This window comes from Tamandua tetradactyla, chromosome 19, assembly GCF_023851605.1.
Source record: "Tamandua tetradactyla isolate mTamTet1 chromosome 19, mTamTet1.pri, whole genome shotgun sequence".
NCBI lineage: Eukaryota > Metazoa > Chordata > Mammalia > Pilosa > Myrmecophagidae > Tamandua > Tamandua tetradactyla.
In genome coordinates, this window is record NC_135345.1 from 62,555,048 (window position 1) to 62,575,287 (window position 20,240).

At 33.5% G+C, this 20,240-nt stretch overlaps 1 protein-coding gene and 1 pseudogene across 15 annotated transcripts in view; one reads left to right on the forward strand and one right to left on the reverse strand.

Moving 5' to 3' along the window:
* ADGRL3 (adhesion G protein-coupled receptor L3) overlaps nt 1-20,240 on the forward strand; it is an 841,123-nt gene that overhangs the window by 349,707 nt on the left and 471,176 nt on the right. For all 15 annotated transcript variants that reach the window (XM_077136976.1, XM_077136982.1, XM_077136975.1 and 12 more), the window contains one exon: nt 7,063-7,276. In XM_077136976.1, coding sequence (XP_076993091.1) covers nt 7,063-7,276 — 214 coding nt within the window. The remainder of the gene's footprint in view (nt 1-7,062; nt 7,277-20,240) is intronic.
* Nucleotides 4,240-4,875, reverse strand: LOC143663738 (prefoldin subunit 3 pseudogene; annotated as a pseudogene).

Sequence of the window (20,240 nt, forward strand, 5' to 3'; positions counted from 1 at the left end):
GCTTGTGTTCCACCTTGGGTCTCTGCAATCTTAGGCCCTTGTGCTTGGATATGCATGGGGTTCTAACTTGCTATTGTGAGCTGCTCTACGTTCTCTGTCTGAGGTGGGAGAGACCCAGGCTCTGCTGCCTCTGTGAGGCTCCCAAGCTGTGTGGAGCCAAGAGAGAGGGAGGGGAACAGAAATCAACTGGTAGTCTGGGATGGAATCTTCCTACCTGTACTTTTCTGTTTCTCTGATTCAGTATTTGTCAAGTCCTTCTCCATCCTCCAAAGTTGTAAGGAAATGGGATTTGTTTTTTATTTGCTAAATCTCTGGGGAGGATTTTTCAAGGGCTGTCTTATGTTGCTTCCGGTCATCACTCATAAAGTTTTGGTTTTAATAATTGTGTATATCCTCTCTTGGCTTTTAGATTCTTGTCGTTCTTAGATTAATTTTTATTATTTCCTTACTTGCATGTGAAAAGTATCTGTAAGACTCTTAAATTATTCTGCATAGGATTCATTCCTAGGTCTGAGATAAGCCCCAATCTGGAAGGAGAATTTAGGTAACAGTCATGTCTTATATTCAGTTAACTCGCAAAAGTCACATTGTAGGTCATCCACATTCCTGTTGAATTAAATGGACCTTATTTATTCTTTTCAACTGTAAAATTCTCCTTACTGGATTCAAATTTATCTTGAAATTATAATTTTCATTCTTAAGAACATGATGAACAGCCAGTTTGGAGATTTTGACATTTAGAGAAAGATGGGGAAAATTGTGGTATGTAAAATTTGACATAGTTTTGAAAATTTATCCTTCAAAAATTCAGTTGGAAGTCAATTGGAATCTAATTGTATTAAATTTTGAAAAGCTAGTGCTTTTTTTCTAGATATGTATTCATATTTTTTTTCAAATGCTTGCTTCATTTGTAAGACAGTCTCCACACGGACAATGTCACTTGAAAGCCACAAGTTTGTATATTTATCCTCAAAATGTGCGATTAATGTGACCACTATATTCACACTTCTTAAGTTAAATGGATAGCTGAGCAATAATTGTTTTATGATACTCCACTCATTAAAACATTTTTTTCCTGGAATTTCAGAGATTTTGTGTTAAACCATCCAATTTCATGCTTTTCTTTTGACCTCAGAACATCATCGCCTTTGGTTATTCCTTCAGGGTGTCAGGTTTGTCATAGCATTATACTTAATTAAATCTGAAGTTTCATTTAAATGATTTGTATTCATTGCTGAAATAGACTTGTTGAGATTCTGTATTTAGAAGCTTACTGTTAGCAGATGTACTTTTAAAGTAGATGATGGGTTGATATTTCATTGGGTTTCAACTATTATTTTCACTGCCAAATATTTTGGACTAGATTTTCAGAACATATTTTTAAAATTTTGGAAAAATATATTGGCATGTAAAATGGCACAGCAAAAAGTATAAGTATTTAAGGAAATTAAGTCAAAGCCTCTGCTGAAGCTTAAAATTGGGAGTATTTGCTTCCTCACAGTATTTAAAGAACACTTTAAAGGCATTGCCAATAAGTAGAAACTTGTCTACTTTAAGATAGGTAAGCATGCCTATCTATAACTCAGAAATTCCTTTAGAATCATTAGTCTTAACATACACATAGCTTAATTGACTTTGTCCTAAGCAAGAACGAAAAATGAAAAATGTTTTATTTTCACTTTAGAATTTTCAAAAAAGCCTCTGTTTTTTTCTTATGATCATTGGGATTTAGGGAAAAACAAGCACAAAATGTTTTTTAACATTATTAGTCAACAATGTTCAGCAGTGTGTGTGCTTATGTATGTGTACATACGGGTGTGTTTGGATGTATATGAAATAAATGGCAAGGGGATGCTAGTATTACATTGTCTGTGAAGGTCATTAATAATATTTTTCTTTCATTGATTTGGTAATTCTTCCATATCTAACAGTTTCAAACTCAACTCTTCAAATATTCCTTTAGACTTGATTCTGCGTTATATGAGTAATAAATAGGGCAAAACAGTGGCTTAAAACAATAAACATTATTATCTTACACAGCTTTTGTTGATTAAGAATCTGGGAGTGGCTTGACTGGTTGGTTCTGGCATATGGTCTCTCCTGGAGGTGTAGTTACCTTAAGACTTTACTGGAGCTGCAAGATTCACCTCAAAGGTAGATTAATTTGTATGCCTTGAAAGTTTATGCTAGCCGTCAGCAGGAAGCCTCAGTTCCTTGTCATGTGGAACTCTCCATAGGGCTGCTTGAGTGTTCTTATGTCATGGTAGCTGGCCTCACACCAAGTGAGTGATCCAAGAGAGAGAGTGACTGAAGCCACAATGTCTTTTTAATGAACTGCTCTCGGAAGTTACACACCCTCATTTCTGCCACACTCTGTCCATTAGGAGTGAATCACTTAGCACAATCCACATCAAGGGGCGCACAAATACAAATGCAGAAGGAACAAAGAATCATGAACAGATTGTAAAATTGCCACATGGGTCTTTTGAGCAAGTTCTGTACTCTTTCCATATGTCATTTTATCTACTGCTATGATTTTAAATGCTATCTACTTTATAATTCAAATTTATGAAGACATTTCTCTGAGACACAGACTTGTATATTTGACTTCCTATCATATCTTGCTTGTGGAACTGAAATCTAACTATTTGCTTATGCCAGAACCCTGATAGTCATCCAAGAGCCTCTTGTTCTGACACTTCATGTTCAATCAGTCAGCAAAGTATATACTTTTTTTGCTCCCAAGTACACATCAAATATGGCTTCTATCATTACCTGTTTAAAGCAAACATCTTTTTTTCTCACATTTACTGGTACAAAATAGCCTTCTAATATGCATATCCTTATCCATTATATAAAAATCACTTTTGTTTCCTCTAGCAGATTTAATTTAAAAACAAAAGCATAGGACTTGATTAAAGAAGTGAAAAGGATAAAAAATAGAAAATATACACAAATGAAGTCTGTTTTGTTGTTTTTATAATCATAGCAAACAAACTAATAAGAAAGGTTCAAGATTTCATTCTCTGCTATGTGGAGATTAGCCTTAAGCCCCCCCCCCCTTTTTTTTTATTTTAATAGATCCCTGTCTCAATTTTTCTGCTATTGCAAATACTACTCAGTGGGGTGGCTTAAATAAGAGGAAATTATAGTCTCAGTTTCAGAGGTTGGAAGACTTGCCTCCTCCCTGTGTCGGAAGTGTTCTGGCAATCCTGGGTTCTTTGGCTTTCCCTTCAACATGGCAAACCCTTTCCTTTCTCTTCAGGATCCTTTCTGACTTCTGGTGCCAGCTCTTTCCTGTGGCTTCCTTCTCTGTGTTTGAATTTCTTGAGGACTTCCTGAAGTTTCTGGCCATCTTTAGCAGAGAAACTCAATTTAGTATTGCCTTATTCAGTTCCATGGTTAGTGAGTAGTTCCAAGTGGCAGCTTTCAACCTAAAGGCAACCAGATTTCACATCCAAGTTTCTCTAATTTATTAATCAAATATCTACTGCACACCAAATTGGCAACACTGTTCCTTGTAACAGAGTATATCATAGGATAAAAGTGGGAAGGAGCGCAGAAGGTATATATATGCCTTCTTTGCTCCAGATTATTTTCACATAAACCACTTCACAATGCGCAATGGATTATTACCTTAATACAAGATATTAACATACCCTGCATATAAACTGTGGACATTCTCCATGTTTTGGCTACCTTGCATATGAATTGTGGAAATTCTCCATGTTTAGTCTTTTTCTCGTGTCCATTTTTAACATGATAACTGCACAGTAAAAAAATTCACTTTTGATGTAAGTGTTTTTCCTTTAGACTTTGGTTGCTGATTAAAACATTCAGAAATATAATTAAAAGTAAGTTAAATAGCTACTTAGATAACATTATAGAATAGTTTCCAATAATACATTCCTTTGAGCAAAGCATCTATCATTTACTGAGTATAGTTTGTCACTGTATTACTGATACAAATGCAGTTATATGTTAAATGGAAGAAAGCATACACAAATCACCTTGGTGTAAAAAGTTGCCGTATCCGTAACTTTTGAATAATTCTTGCAGGGCCAAAGGGATACATATAAAACTTGGACCTTCACATTTTAATTGACTTAGCAACTATGTAGTTTCTGTTTTAAATCATGTTTTGACAGTGACTTTTCCCCCTATTACTTATTTATTTTTTATCCATATTTTTAATTCATTGTCCAAACCCTGGATAAAAGGAGCATCAGTATATCAATCTTAAAGGATAAATTTTGGGATATTTAAAATAAAATGTTTGGAAAACTGAACCACAGTTGCCAACATTACTCTTTCTTCATTCTTGGTAGAATCATCTTTGTTTCTTCTTTTTACATTCCAATTATAAACCCTGGCCACAATGACTTCAGTGGTAGTAAACTGACCTCAAGGAAAGTCAAGATCTTCCTCAAGAGAATCACAATTTTTGTGGCATTTGATAAATTATTTTCCAACAATACCTGTGCTTCATCAATATCATATTAAAGCGTTATATTAGCCCCCAATCACAGATATACTTTTTCGGTAGGAAGAACCGAAGCTTGCAGTACAGATTAGCTGTCAGTGAGAAGCTGGTCTCCAGTGAATAGGATTCTTTTTTTCTTCTGCATGTATTTAAGAATTTCTACAGACTGCTTAATTTCAGGAATCTGACCTTCTAGACTTCTTTTCTGTTGTGCAAAGTTGAGTTCCATAAAGGTAAACTTCTGGTACTGTTCACGCAGTTTCTTTTTAGTACTGTATCTACAGTCTCATTCCCTAGTTGTTTCATGAAGAATCTACATTTCCACAAACACGGCCTTTGGAATTCCCAGGTGGTGTCGCCACCTGTTCCCTGCAGTCACTTCTGCCACAAGCATCCCTAGTGGCCACCGTCTTGGGAGAGCCAGGCTGCAACCTATGTTAACTATCTTGATCAATACTAGGGATATGGTAGATTCTTTTGTTTGTGTGTGAAAGAGAGATAGAGAGAGAGAAAGAGAGAGAGAGACACACACACACACACATACAATGGAATTAATTGTCCTGCACAGTTTGAAAAACTTTACATGACATGCTCAGAAGTTATACGTGGGTTCTATGATACACTTACAGTTTCCGAAATATTATACAAATGATGTAAAACTCATGTGATCCTCAGTTTTGAAGTAACTAAATCAATACTTTCTCTAAGTTTTAAGTGATGATGTAGTAACAAAATTTCTATCATTTCATCCTTTCTCTTGTTCTTTCCTTCCTGCGTCTTTCTTTTCCTTTCATATTTAACTCTTATTTTTTTAAAAAAGCCACAAAAAGGTCTCATGTATTTCTTTAAATGCATAGTTTTATATCTGTGTTCATAGCAAGCTAATCAACTATCAATGCAAATTTATAGCTATCATCTCTATCTCTATAATTAATTCCCTTATGTGTGAATCAACTTATTTGACAATTGATTAGCATTTGATTAGCATTTGATTTAGAATGCTTTTGAAAGAAGGCTTTTGAAAGAAAGCTTGTTTTTACAATTTAAAAAATTGGCGTTCTTCCAATACAGTATCTACTATATTCATAGTCTTAGAATGGGAAGCTTTATTAAATTTGACTTGAAAAGATAAGATACATTTTCTGTGTAAAAATTAAATATTTGTATGCATATATAGTCAGCAAACGATTAAATTCAGACAAACAATAAACTAGAAAAACATATTTATCATCAATATAAAGAACAAATGTTCTGTCTTCTTACTTTGCAAATACCTTTCATAAGAGTAAAACATTTATAAATGTGAGTTGGCAATTCACAAATTTAAGAAATATAAATGATCAATAAACTTACAGAAATATATTCCATGCAAACGTAGTAGTGCGTACCGTTTCTTATCTATCAAATTAGCAGAATGAAAAAAACAGCAGAATTTAAAAGAATTGATCATATTTAATTTTGAAAAGTTGCGACATCATATAGACGTAGACATTTTAATTAAGTTTTTGGGGAAGGTATTTGTTATATCTGCCACATTTAAATGGGTTTTGTACTTGACCTATCAACTCCATTTGTAGAAATATACCATAAAATATATTTGGACAACAAAAATATTACAGCCAAGGAACACAGGTATATTTATACTTCTTTGCAATGTTCTGACACAAAAACTGTGACCTTCCTAAATGCCTATATATATATATCTGGGAACAATTTAAATTATGTTATGTCCATATAATGTAACCATCATAAGAAGAAACAGCACAGAAATGAAATGAGTTCCATCACATAATGTTAAATTAATAAAATAAAATTTAAAAGGGTCAAACAGTATGTATAGTGTGATATTTACCTGAATAAAATTTACCTAAGAAAAATAAAAATGAGGTGGAAGGAAACGTATACTATTTATTTGTTTTTGTGTAGAAAATGCTAACTGAAGGATCGCCACGTTGTTACCGGTGTTCTCAGCAGCGGGGGAAGAGGAAAGCCCAGGGAGCTGAAGGGAAACTTAAACTTTCTCCAGAAACATCTCTCTTTTATTAAATAAGGAACTTGTATTGTTGTAATAGTTGTTTAAAGTTACACTGATTATGTTAAACAGCATTTAAAGCAATGAAGCTGCATTTTACAGTGGAAATAGACTACTTGCAGAAGTATATTTGACCTCAACAAGGTGTTTCTTCAATCAACGAAACCACACTCCCTAAGGATTATCTATGTATCTTACTCCACAAGTTGCTTGGTATTTCTGCGTGGTCTAAACTTCACAGACTGAGCCAAGGTTTTGATAGAAAATCCAGAGTGCTTTTTTTTTTCTTTTTACAAGGAAATATATGTTGATTAGCTTTTTTTTTAAAAAAAAAAAAAACAATTGTTGCTGTTGCAGTTTAAAAAAAAATGAAGTTATTGAAGTGAGAGATACTCTATTTTTAGTTAAAATTATGACTCTCGACTGTTTTAACTATCTTCAGTTAGAGTTTACGCCAAATGCTGGAGACACGAACAAACGTAATTACATGTGCAATTTTCCTTAGTACAAAATAGCAATGACTTGCTTTTTTTCCTCTTCCCGGTAGCCTTCAGCAGAGCCCCAATCCCGATGGCTGTGGTCCGCAGAGAGCTCTCCTGTGAGAGCTACCCCATAGAGCTCCGCTGTCCGGGAACAGACGTCATCATGATTGAAAGTGCCAACTACGGAAGGACTGATGACAAAATCTGTGACTCGGACCCTGCTCAGATGGAGAATATACGATGCTATTTGCCAGATGCCTATAAGATTATGTCTCAAAGGTATGATACTTTTAAGGATCTTTTCTTTGTACATTTAACGACAAATTGAACATGTGCAAGGGCACAAACACTGTTGTACCTCTTAGGGGAATTTGAAATACTTTAAACATATCCAGCTACTCCCCATATCACAAAAATACTAGCATTAGAAATCAAAGATGGAATCTGGAAATTATTAACGCTTATTAGTTTATTTATTAGGTTTCCTGGTCTTATCTACATGCTTAGTTATTTTGCTAGGGTTCTCCAGAACTAGGTTAATTAGATGAGGTATTTAATTTATTTTTCAAAATATTCAAAATCAGAATTTTCTTATTTTTGGCAGAAATTACAGAAAAGCAATGTTTTACTGATAACAGTTATGTCCTAAAATGTAGAAAAAACATAAAAATAAATTAAGTAATTTATAGAATCATTAATTGGAATATAGTAAAAGTATTGACTGCAGGTATTTGGCCTTGATAAACAATGAAAAAATATTCCTTCATTATCTAGCATATCAAGTTAAGTAATCCATTTACTACATTTAAGCTATCTAAAATACTCTCATGTTAAAATAGTAGGCACCATATGATATCTTATGATAGCAAAAAGTAGGTCTTATATTTTAAAAAGACTTGTCAATTTCATTCCTTTCCATAGAGTTTATATTATAGTAAAATTCCTTGATAAATTTGCTAAATATTAAATATCTCATATTTCTTCACTATTACCATGATTTCTCAAAAATCAGTGATAAAGCCATTTATTTATTATAAGTTTTCATGATTTCTGTCTACTCTTTAAATAATAAGTGATTTATTTAGTGAATTTATTGTACTTAATTGACTCAGTCCAGATCTTTCATTAACATTTCTATTCAGGCATTTATTTTTCTGTTACTTAAGGAGTTTTTCAAAATGTGAGGAAAACCATAATGTATGTATAAGTAAAGCAAATTAATTATATAAACAAAATCAGTTGATTTCAAGGAACATTTCCTTGGTGTACTTAAAGAAGCCTACTTTATTTTTAATCTTTTGTCTTCTTGATACTTAACATAAAATAGGTGTGTGTGATTAATGGATAGAATCAATATTTTATCTTTATAAAGATTGTTGCATAAATTATGAATACAATTTTTTAACTGCCAGGTTTTTGATGATCAAAGCACCTGCTATATATTTGATAATGGCCTCTCTGAACAAATCCCAGGACCTTTGTTGGTCTCATTCTGAAATGCTTGTTCACATTAACATGATTGTCAATGAGAAATAAGATTTAAAAATTAGAAATTCCATTTTATAAACATTCTTTGTTGTATTTTTTGTTCTTGTAGGTCTCTCTCATTATTATATATTTCTGATTTTATGCCTAAAATAATTCTAATTATTTAATTGCATGCAGGCATTGTAATGGTCTCTCAGGAGCAGTCTTCCATAAGTAGTATGGAATGGACACTCAAAATTATTTTTATTTATTTCAATTAGACAATCCAACAAGATTCTTCTGAACCTGCTTGAGGTTCAGAGGAGGAGATGTTACTTCCCTGTCATTAGGTTTTCGTTTAAAATGTAACGAAAGCATTAACTTCACAGGCTCTTTGATTTCTAAATTATTTGCACTGAAATTGTTTCAGTCCTTTCATTGACATTTATTGAGAGTTCCCCAAATAAACCAGTAATCTTATAATAATTGCAAATATATAGTTATAATGGATTCTTTGGAACTGCTGTATTATATGGGATGCATACACAAAGTGACAAATCTGCAATGTAAAAATGCTTTAAGCACCCTCAGTAAATCATATGTGTAAGTCTTCCTGATGGCTTCTTAAGTAGGAGTTGTCAGTTAGCTGAAGTAATTGTGGTTAATTCTCCATGGAAGCAAGCACCTCACTTGCATTTGGGCATATTAAATGTACTGCATTTACACTGGTCCAGAATAAAAGTGTTTGACTCTTTAAGAGAAGAAATTATTTTTTCATCTTATAAATGTCCACGAGATGGGATAGTTCTGTCCATTAAAGATGCTTTGTAATGAATTTATTTATGCTCTCATGCCAATGACAGCATGCTGATGATGCTAGTAATGACTAATTTTCATACGGGCATATCAGGCTAATGATACGAGCAGTTCAAATACATTAACGCTGTTAAACTAAAATCAAAAGCATCATTTTGAAAAGGCAGGTTAGATTAAGCTAGTATTTTCTTTTATTTGAACATCCAGAATGAGACTATATCAAGGGGTAAACATTTTTAAACGTGTCTCTAGATGGGAGTCTCATTACTAAATACCAAAATTTTATTATTATTTCTGTCTGTTTGCATAACCTTGTTAAAAAATTTCTCCATATTTTGCTTCATCTAATAATTTAGATAGGCGTGGCAGACTTGAAATGCCATTCATGTAGATGTTTGAATGAAAAATGCATACATTTAAATATATATTAACATGTTAGTTAAATGTAGAAATTTGGGGACTTGAATTAAAAAGTACGTGTGATACTTTATTTCCACAGTTGTCTCCAGTAGGACTATCCAATTTGATATTTGCTTCTAGAGAAGCCAATTTTCTTACTGACCTTCCAGAATGCACTGCCTGTTTTCAAGTCAGGTGTGTTCTCATGCCATTCTGTACTGTTCCCCGCACTGTTCCCAAATATTTGTGCTCAACTGTCTTTATTATCCCACTAGAGGACTTGTTGAAAACATCAGACTACATTTATTTATGCCTCTCAGAACTTCTCAACTCACCTATTATCATCCACACCCCTCTTGGTTCCATTTAAGCATATCTGTATCATCCTGTGTTGTCTAACTTGCAGGCTTCTGGGAAAAGAACAAAACAAAACATTACTTAAGAAGCCATCAGGCACACGTATGCATGTATATAAAACTTTTTATGGAAGTTTAATATACCTCCAGAAAAGTTTGCCTATCATAAGTGTAAGGTCAGTGAATCTTCACAAACTAACCTCACCCAGCAAGTAGATGTAGAAACAGAACTTGAATGGCACATCAGAAGCTGGCCTCCACTTTGTACTCCACACCAGTCCTCCCTGAGGTTCACCAATGTCCTGACATCTGACACCCTAAATTAGTTTTGCTTGTCTTTGTATTCTTAATAGTATAGTTTATACTTTTGTGTGTCTGACTTTATTCATTCAGTGTAGTAAGTTTTTATGTAATGTTATTGAAGCATATTTTATAATTCATATAATTTACGCAGCATCGGGTATACAAGTCAATGATGTTTTAGTAAATTTACCAAGTGGTACCGAATTTACCATCCTTATAAATCAGTTTTAGAGTATTTCTCTCACTACAGTAGGATTCCTAATGCTCACTGCAGTTAAACCCTGTCCCCTCTTCCCCAATGTCTAATCTACTGCCAACTGAATGGCCTCATGGCATTATTTTTTAAGCCAAAAACTGAATGCTTGAAATCAAGTAGAATTTGGTAGGCTCTCCATTGGGACAGTATCATAGACATATCTGTAGTTGTTTCTTGAGGCATGGGTATGAAAATGTTGCTGGCTTTATGACCTTTATGTGAATTTTCTTAGAATCAAAGATCGTAAATCTAGACATTTAAAAAGATGTCCTCCTGACAGTTTCTGATCAAGTAAGACATTAAAAAAAAGTGTGCACATTTTATTTAATGATAATTATAGCCATTTGGGAATTCTATTTCTTATATTTTATTATTATTTTTACAGTTTTAAAACATCGCATGCCCATAATAAAAGAGTTTAGTTGTTATTTGCTGTGCGTAGATAAGAAACATAAATACTTATAAAGCAAAAGTGCTTTTAAATTATGGAGACATTAAAATGTACAGAGTATGATTTTTTCTATTTAAATGAGTAACCTGAATTTTACTTTTAGTCTTTTAGCGGTAGTTTAGCAATATTATAGTTTAAGGTGTGGCAGTTATATCAGGAACACGAGGGGAAAAATAGAAAGAGAGAATTGTTTCTCACCTTTTTGAAAAGTTATACTTCAGTTTGTATTGGTTGCGCTGCAGGGGATTTTACAACTTACAAAAAGATCTTGTTTTTTGTTGTATTCATTCCTGGTGAAGTTAAGAACTCCTTAAATAGTAGTAGACAGAGAAGTGCCAGCGGCAGGTTTTTGTATGCATTGTAATTCTGTCATGGATTATAACTAGTCAGAACAATTTATATCATAACTATGCCTCATATCGGGGACTTTATTGTTGAATCTATGTAAAAAGAACACATAGGCATAGAGAATGGAATATGGAAAACATTGCCTTAAGGATTAGTTTGTGTGTATGTTTGTTAAACAAAAAATAGAAGGAAAGAAAGGAGGACTGAAGTAGAAGGAAGGGATGAATAGAAGGATGGAGGGATAAAAAGAAGGTGAGAGGAGGGTAAGAAGGTAAAAGGAAGGAAAGAAAATAACTCCCATTCCTAAAGCCCAAACCTAGAGATATGGAAAACAGGAAAGTATTCATCTGTAAGCCATGTACCTCTTCACTTCTAATATTGTCACTCCTCTCAATTCTGAGAATGCAGTTTTGTAATGCCCTATGAAAATATTTCCCAATACTCTGCTGTTAATTTAATTTTGAATGAAATGATATGTTATATAGTATGGTTCTAAATTAAAAATGTTAGTAAATAATTCAAATATCTCAGGACAGCTAGCCATGGACATATTAACCCTTTAATGTAGTGGTTCTCAAAGAATGGTCCATGGAAATTTGGCCTCCCTGAGCCCTTTCAAGGAGTACAAAAGGTCAAAATGATTTTCCTAATAAAACTGACACATTATTTGCCTTTTTTCATCATAAGTGGATGGTATTTAAAACTGCTGGCACCTTACCAAGGATCAAGTCAGTATCAACATTGCATTTAAAAAAAATTATCAGTTTTAATTACTAATGTGATTGTCCTAGTTGCCCAGCTGCAAAAACAAATCCATACAATGGATTGACTTAAATAGTGGGAATTTATTTGCTCAAGAGTTTTGATGTTAGAAGTCTGAATTGATACATTAGAAAGGTAATGCTTTCTCCCCAAAGACTGTGCTCTAATATCCTTTGGTCCTTGGCTTTTCTGTCAGCACGCCGATGCACTGTCAGCATTTTTTTCTTTTCCTTCTAGGTTCTGTATGTTTCCAGCTTCTTACTCTCCCTGCAGCTTTTTATCTCTCTCTCTCTCTCTGAGTTTCACTCTGCTTATAAAGTATTCCAATAATTCAGATTAAAGCTTAATATGTTGCAATTGACTACACCATAACTAAAAAATATCTTTAAAAAAAAAAAAAAGGTCCTAATTACAGTGGATTCACTGCCACAGGAGCGAATTAAGAGTAAGACCATGATTTTTTTCCTGGGTTACATAATTCAACCTACCACAATGATAAATATTGATAATTTAAAATACTGGTATTTAAAAATCATGATCTCATGGTGAGAAAAGGAAGTAATTTCCTTTCACTCAGAAACTCAGCCTAATATTAGATTGGTTTGACTCAGATTTTATCAATATCCAATTACAACTGTATACAAATTTTGATTACTGAAGGTTTAGACAGAAATAATTTTATTACGGTGAATCTGAAACTCTCCAGGCTCTACACCCCCTTCGTTTAAATCAATTATTTTTATAAAGTGTTGTAAATAATGTGATGCTTCTTGGAAAAACAAGCAATTGATTTATATTACTAATTATTTCCAACTTTATTGAATATTTATTGATATTTAAGCAATATTTATTGAAAATTTCCTGTGAGCCAAACAATGTTGTAAGCATCTCAAAGGAATTAACTCGTTTAACTCTTCCCTCAGTTCTGTTAAATGGATGGTATTGTTACCCTTACTCCAATAATGACTTAACTAAGGCACAAAGTTGAAGTAACATTCCAAAAGTTACAGTCGATGGTAGAGTTGCAGTTCTAACCAAGGCAATGCAGCTCCGAGTCCCTGTTGTCAACTGCTACAATGTATTGTCTTGTGAGCTTCTCTCTAAAATACATACAATTTGATAACGAAAGGGAACAAACCCAGAAATAAGTATGAACCAGTCGCTGTTACTGCAAAGAAAACCCACACGTCCATAAACGCACACAAGCACACACACACAATTAATGATAGTTCCTCATTTTCACATACAGATGATAAAAACATGTCATGAAGCTTATTAAATATTTTAGCCTTTATTTTCTGCCTTAAGTTACTAATCAAAAAGTCTTAAGTTTCTAAGGAAAAAGCCTCGAATCCTTGGATAACATTTTTTAGTTAAGAAATAGATCTGTGAAATAAGATTTTTGTTAGTCTATTGTTTATCCTAAACATTTGGAATGACCTGGGAACACATTTATCCACAGGAACACTTCAGCAAAAGTGAACTGACTGGTAATAGTTGGGAAACACTTGACATTTGTATGATATATGTAAATAAATGGAACAGAAATCACAACATATAACTTAGAAACAGTGAAGGTTTATGATTTAGAAACTGAGTATATCACAAGTATGCACTTGTAAATGAGAAAATGTATGTGCCAGCCCTTCATAATCAAACTTTAATATAAGTAATAGAATGTTATAAAATGTTCAATATTTTATAAAATGTGATTTCAAACATCATGAATCTTCACAATCAAATCTTTTGCTGAAATGAAGTGGATCTTTATTTTATACCACACTATAGTTATTTTGTTTTACTGTATAGAGAAGTTTATTAAATTTTAGTATTCTGATTTTAATTTTATTCTCTGCCAGAGCTGAGATTATACTAAAAACATATTGTTCAATTTGCTTCCATGACTACTATTTCTCTCTACCATCTACAAACTTTAATTCAGACAGAGATTCATTGTTTCTTTTTTATTAAGAATATTACTAAAGGGGTGGGCCGCGGTGGCTCAGCGGGCAAAGTGCTTGCCTGCTATGCCGGAGGACCTCGGTTCGATTCCCGGCCCCAGCCCATGTAACAAAAACGGAAAAACAAAATACAATAAAGCAAGAAAATGTTTGGAAATGTTTCCCTTTCTTCCTTCCTTCCTTCCTTCTATCCTTCCTTCCTTCTCTCTGTCTTAAAAAAAAAAAAAAAAAAAAAAAAAAAAAAAAAAAAAAAAAAAAAAAAAAAAGAATATTACTAAAGAATGCACAGTTAATGAATCATTCTTCAAAGTACAATTAGAATATTTCCATTGTGTGTTGATATGATTAGTTAAATTCCAAGAAAAATGTTATTTCCCAAGTTGTTGGGGAGCAACTATTAGCCTAATATTTGCTAAAATATAAATAATGCACAAACTGGCACCTGTATCCATAATGTTAACTGACTTTATCACTTGTGTAAAGGAAGTTATGTAAATCATATTTATTTGTAATTTACCAAGTGATACCGAAGCAAATTATGATTTATTAGGCATATGTGCTGATTTTTTATATATAAATATATGCATATATATTTTGCCTAGGAAACACTTGAAATTTTTCAAAAAATGTTAGCACTAACTATTATCAACCTTAAGGAAAGAACCTTATCAACCTTATTAAAAAAAAACATTTCATAGCAACTTTATGAAAAAAAAAACATTTGGAGCTATTTATTGGATTTGTTGGTGTATTGAGGAAGTAACACATGACAAAGTAATAAAAAGTATTCAAAAATAATAAAAAGGCAAGTAGAGATGGTGATTCCAAAACAGGAGAATAGACGGCTATGATTTTGATGGAAACAGAAGATAATTGAACTGAAGAGAACTTTTCACTTATGATTTTAGGTGTTGAACTATTTAGAGCCACTTCAGTGTTCCCAATCTTTTGTCACTGATCATCTATACACATCTGTGTTATATTAAATTAAAGTGCCCCTTGATATTTGAATTTACTTAGCAAATTTAATAAGTTAATGTGTGTGTGGTGGTTTGGAGCTATGTGCCCCAGAAAACATGTTTTTAAACTTAGACCTTCCTGTGGAGATGAATCCATTGTAAGCAGGACTTTTTTTTTTCCTACTTTTTTATTATATAGTATAACATATATACTGTATATACAAAGCAAACAAATTTTAAAAAAGCAATAGTTTTCAAGGCATTTTTCAACAAGTAATTACAGGACAGATCCCAGAGTTTGCAATGGGCTACCATATGATCCTCTCACATTTTTCCTTCTAGGTGCTCCAGAATATAAAAGGTTTGAAGGCTCAAATTTTTTTTTATCACCATAATGAATTTTTTTGTGTGTGAAAAAATAACATTCATTCAATAAGGCTATAAATTTCAAAGCACACCACACAACTAGTTGTAGAACAGATTTCAGAGTTTGACATGGGGTACAATTCCACAATTTTAGATTTTTACTTCTAGTTGCTTTAAGATACTGGAGACTAAAAGAGATATCAATTTAAATGATTCATATTCATTTGTTAAATCCTATCTTCTCTGTATAACTCCACCATCACCTTTGATATTTCCATCCTTCTTTTTAGGGGTTTGGGGCTTTGGCCATTCTAACTTTTTATGTTGGAAGGGGCTGTCACTAATATGAGGTGGGGAGCTGGGACTATCTAATGTTCTGTACAGGGTGGGCCCTCTAAATTTCAGGACTTATCTGGTCCAGGGACTCATCTGGAGGTTGTAGGTTTCTGGAAAATTACTCTATCGAGTGCATAGAATGCTTGTGGAATCTTATATATTGCCCTAGGTGTTCCTTAGGATTGGCTGGAATCATCCTAGTTGGGGTTTGGCAGGTTATGAAAGGGCAGCAATATCTAACTGAAGCTTGTGTAAGAGCAACCTCCAGAGTAGCCTCTCAGTTTTATTTGAACTCTTTCTGCCACTGATACTCTATTTGTGCCACTTCTTTTCCCCCTTTTGGTCAGGATGGAATTGTTGATCCCATGGTACCAGAGCAGATTTATCCCTGGGATTCATCTCCCACGTCATCAGGGAGACTATCACCCCTGGTTGTCATGTCCTAAATAGCAGAGAGGGCAACAAATTCACTTGTAGAGTTGGGCTTAGATAGAATGAGGACACATATAATCCACAGATATGGTCCTCCAGAAGTAACTCTTAGGCAAACCTATAGGTAGCCTAAACTTCTCTGCTACCATATAAGCTTGCTTCATAAGAATAAGCCTTAGGTTCAAGAGTATGGTCTGTTGATTTGGGTGTCCCTAAAGTTTGACACAGTATCAGGGGATTCCCTGATAGTAAGATTCAATAGTTCTATATTTTTTTCTCATTTCCCTGAAGGGATTTTGCCAATACTTTTCTTTATTATCTGCTTAATATACTCTAGGATATATGTAAGCATTACATTAATCTATACAGGATTAAAGGACCTCTTTCTTATGCTGGGCTCCCTGTGTTTCAGTTGTTCAAATGAACTATACAGATAGGTTGAATTAGATTATGTGTTACAGGAAATTTCAGTTCCAGATCAAACAAACCTTTCTTCCTTTGGTCTCAAAGAGTATTCGTGGTTCTGAAATATAGACAATATCTTCCTTACCCCTGTATTCTGAATTACTTTAACCCCAACCTGATCGGTTTCATTCTTATATATATATATATGATATATATGATATATATATATATATATATATATCATATATATATAATATATATAACATATATATTATATATATAAGATATATATTTATATATATATCAGATATATGATATATATGATATATATATATCATATATATATAATATATATAACATATATATTATATATATAAGATATATATTTATATATATATCAGATATATAATATATATATATATATATATATATATATATATATATATATATATATATATTCTCAAAATCTGGAAATAATAATTACCACTATGGACTTAATGTGTCTTCTGTAAAAGCTTGCAATCTAGTCCCCTGTTTTCTTACAAGTATTTTCTAAAGGAGACCATACCATTGTTCTTTTATTTCTGGCTTATTTTGCCTCACATGTTCATTCACATCATTGCATGTCTCACAGCTTTGTTCCTTTTTGTAGCAGCACAACCTTTGTTCATAAAATATACCATCATTTGCCAATCTACATCTCAGTCAGTGCATGCTTCAGGCACTTGCGTTCATCAGATATCATGTATAGTGTCCAAAATCCACAGTCCATCAACATTCTCAATTTTAGATAATTTCGTTTTTCTCAAGAGAAAGGAAACCAATAAACGTGCCCTCACCAAATAGGAAATCTAAACTTCCACTTAACTATTGTCCCACCACTTATTATTTATCTCTGCTGTTGCTATGGTAGTGCTTATGGTTTCCTTTTGAACATAGCCCATAGTCCATAGCATGCAATAGCGATTTTCACCCTGTACCCTGGACTTGAACACTCTTTGTACACAAATCATACCTTTGAAGTAATTCTTTCTTTCTTTCTTTTTTTTTTTTTTTCTTTTTTGGGTTCATGGTTTGGGAATTGAACCCGGGTCTCCTGCATGGAAGGCAAGCGTTTTACCACGACCCACAAAGCTGCACCTTTGAAGTAATTCTTGCAAGAACTAATTTATATTTCTGTTGTTAATCAGTGGGACACGTAGGTCTATACAACCCCTTTCAATCTTGTTCATTTTCAATATGATAATATTACGTATAGACCCACTATAAGCAGGACTCTTGGGTGAGGTTTAGTTCAGGTAAGTGTGACCCACTTCAATCAGGATGAGTCTTAGTCCTATTATTGGAATCCTTTAAAAACAGAATGAAATTCAGATAGAGAGAGAGAGAAAGCCATGGGGGTAAGAGCTGAAGGTCAACAGAACCCAAAAGAGAATAGAGAGGTCAGGAGAAGCCACATGTGCATTGCCATGTGACACAGGCACCCAGGACCAAAGTTTGGCAGTCCCAAAACACATCTTCAGAAAGGAAGCATCACCTTTATGATGCCTTGATTTATTGTTTTTCCTAGCCTCAAACTGAGTTAATAAATTCCCGTTGTTTAAACTAACATATTGCCTGGTATTTGCTTGAGCAGCCTAGGAAATGAAAACAATGTTATATGAAAGATTTATGAAATACTTCTACCAATGTAAACATCTTATTAAAGGAATATTCTAATATTATTCCCTGATTTAGTAACTTCGACTTTTTTTTTTATGATGACAGTAATTTTTTTTTTATTTCACAATTATCCTATGAAGTCCACCAAAGCCCAGATATGTGCTGTCTTTTAGTGTTCTAATATATGTTATGTGTGTATTGCAGATACATGTTCTAGCTATACTTTTATAAGTTTATTTAAATATTCCTTAAAGATTTATTTCTTTCCTCCAACAAGTATTTGTCTTTCCATTAGAATATGCTTGTAAATTTTTTATTGGTTAAAATCTTTTCAGACAGTGGGAAATATTGTCTCTTTGAGTATTTTAGAAATTAGAGTCACAAAAATGGATTCCTTTTTCAAAAATTTGACTCTGCAAATTTATCATAATAAAGAAATCTTTCACCTTTTCTAGGAATTCAAGTAGATTATCCTTGCCTGGGGAGATAGGATTCGGAATTACTTTTCAAGTTTAGTTCTAAAGAAAGTATGAGTCCTTCAAGTGGCTTTATATTAAATTATTTCTTCCAATAGCATTCCTCTGCTGTGACATAAAACAATTCTACACCTATAGCAAGAAAATCTGTGTATAGTATATTCTTTTAATAAGTCATGGAAGTGGAAAAACATAAGTTAATGAAAGGCACATGAACCCACATGGATATTGGAAAGGAATTTGAGACTTCTTCCGCAATCTAACAGAAAACTGTGTCTCAATCTAAATTGTGAGGTATTTAACATGTGTCTAATGTGTTATACCTTATCTTGTAGGGACAGAGCCTATGCTTTGAAATCTTCTCAGCAGAATTTGGTTTGAAATCTAAACCATGCAAAAGGCCCTTCTAATACTTGGCATCCTTCCCTTTAAATTAGAAGTAAATTACTTGCCATAAGGGCGTATAATGAAGATAGAAAACTATATAAAGTGCCTAGTATGGCTCTAGAATGGTTATTATTCTGAGTTGAGATACCTGTTTTTTAAATTATCCTCTAATGTCAAATAAGAGGTATTGTGCTGGTTTGAAAAGATGTATGTACCATAGAAAAGCCATATTTTAATCCTAATCCCATTTTGTAAAAGCAGCAGTTTCTTCTAATCCCTACTCAATTATATATATTTGAAACTTTAATTAGATCGTCTTCCTGGAGATGTTTTTCAATCAAGAGTGGTTGTTAAACAAGGTGTGTCTCCATCCATTCGGGTGGGTCTTGATTAGTTTACTGGGATCCCATAAAAGAAGAAAGATTTTAGATAATGAGAGATTCTGAAAGAGCGGAACAGCGTAGCCACGAGAAGCAGAGAGTTCACCAGCCAGTGACCTTTGAAGAGGAAGAAGGGAAATGCCTCCTGGGGAGCTTCATGAAACAGGAAACCTGGAGAAGTACTAGCAGATGACGCTGTGCTCACCATGTGCCCTTCCAGCCGAGAGAGAAGCCCTGACTGTATTCACCATGTGCCTTCTCACTTGAGAGAGAAACCCTGAACTTCATCGGCCTTCTTTTTTTTTTTTTTTTTTAAAGGAAAGACAGAGAGAAGGAAGGAAGGATAGAAGGAAGGAAGGAAGGAAGAAAGGGAAACATCTTTAAACATTTTCTTGTTTTATTGTATTTTGTTTTTCCGTCTTTTGTTACATGGGCTAGGGCCGGGAATCGAACCGAGGTCCTCCGGCATAGCAGGCAAGCACTTTGCCCGCTGAGCCACCGCGGCCCGCCCTCATCGGCCTTCTTGAACCAAGTTATCTTTCCCTGGATGCCTTAGATTGAACATTTCTATAGACTTGTTTTAATTGGGACATTGTAAACTAGCAACTTATTAAATCCCCCCTTTTGAAAGCCATTCCATTTTTGGAATAGTGCATACCGGCAGCTAGCAAACTAGAGCAGGCATCATTCTGGATTTTGATAATGTTTCTTTTCTTTTGTA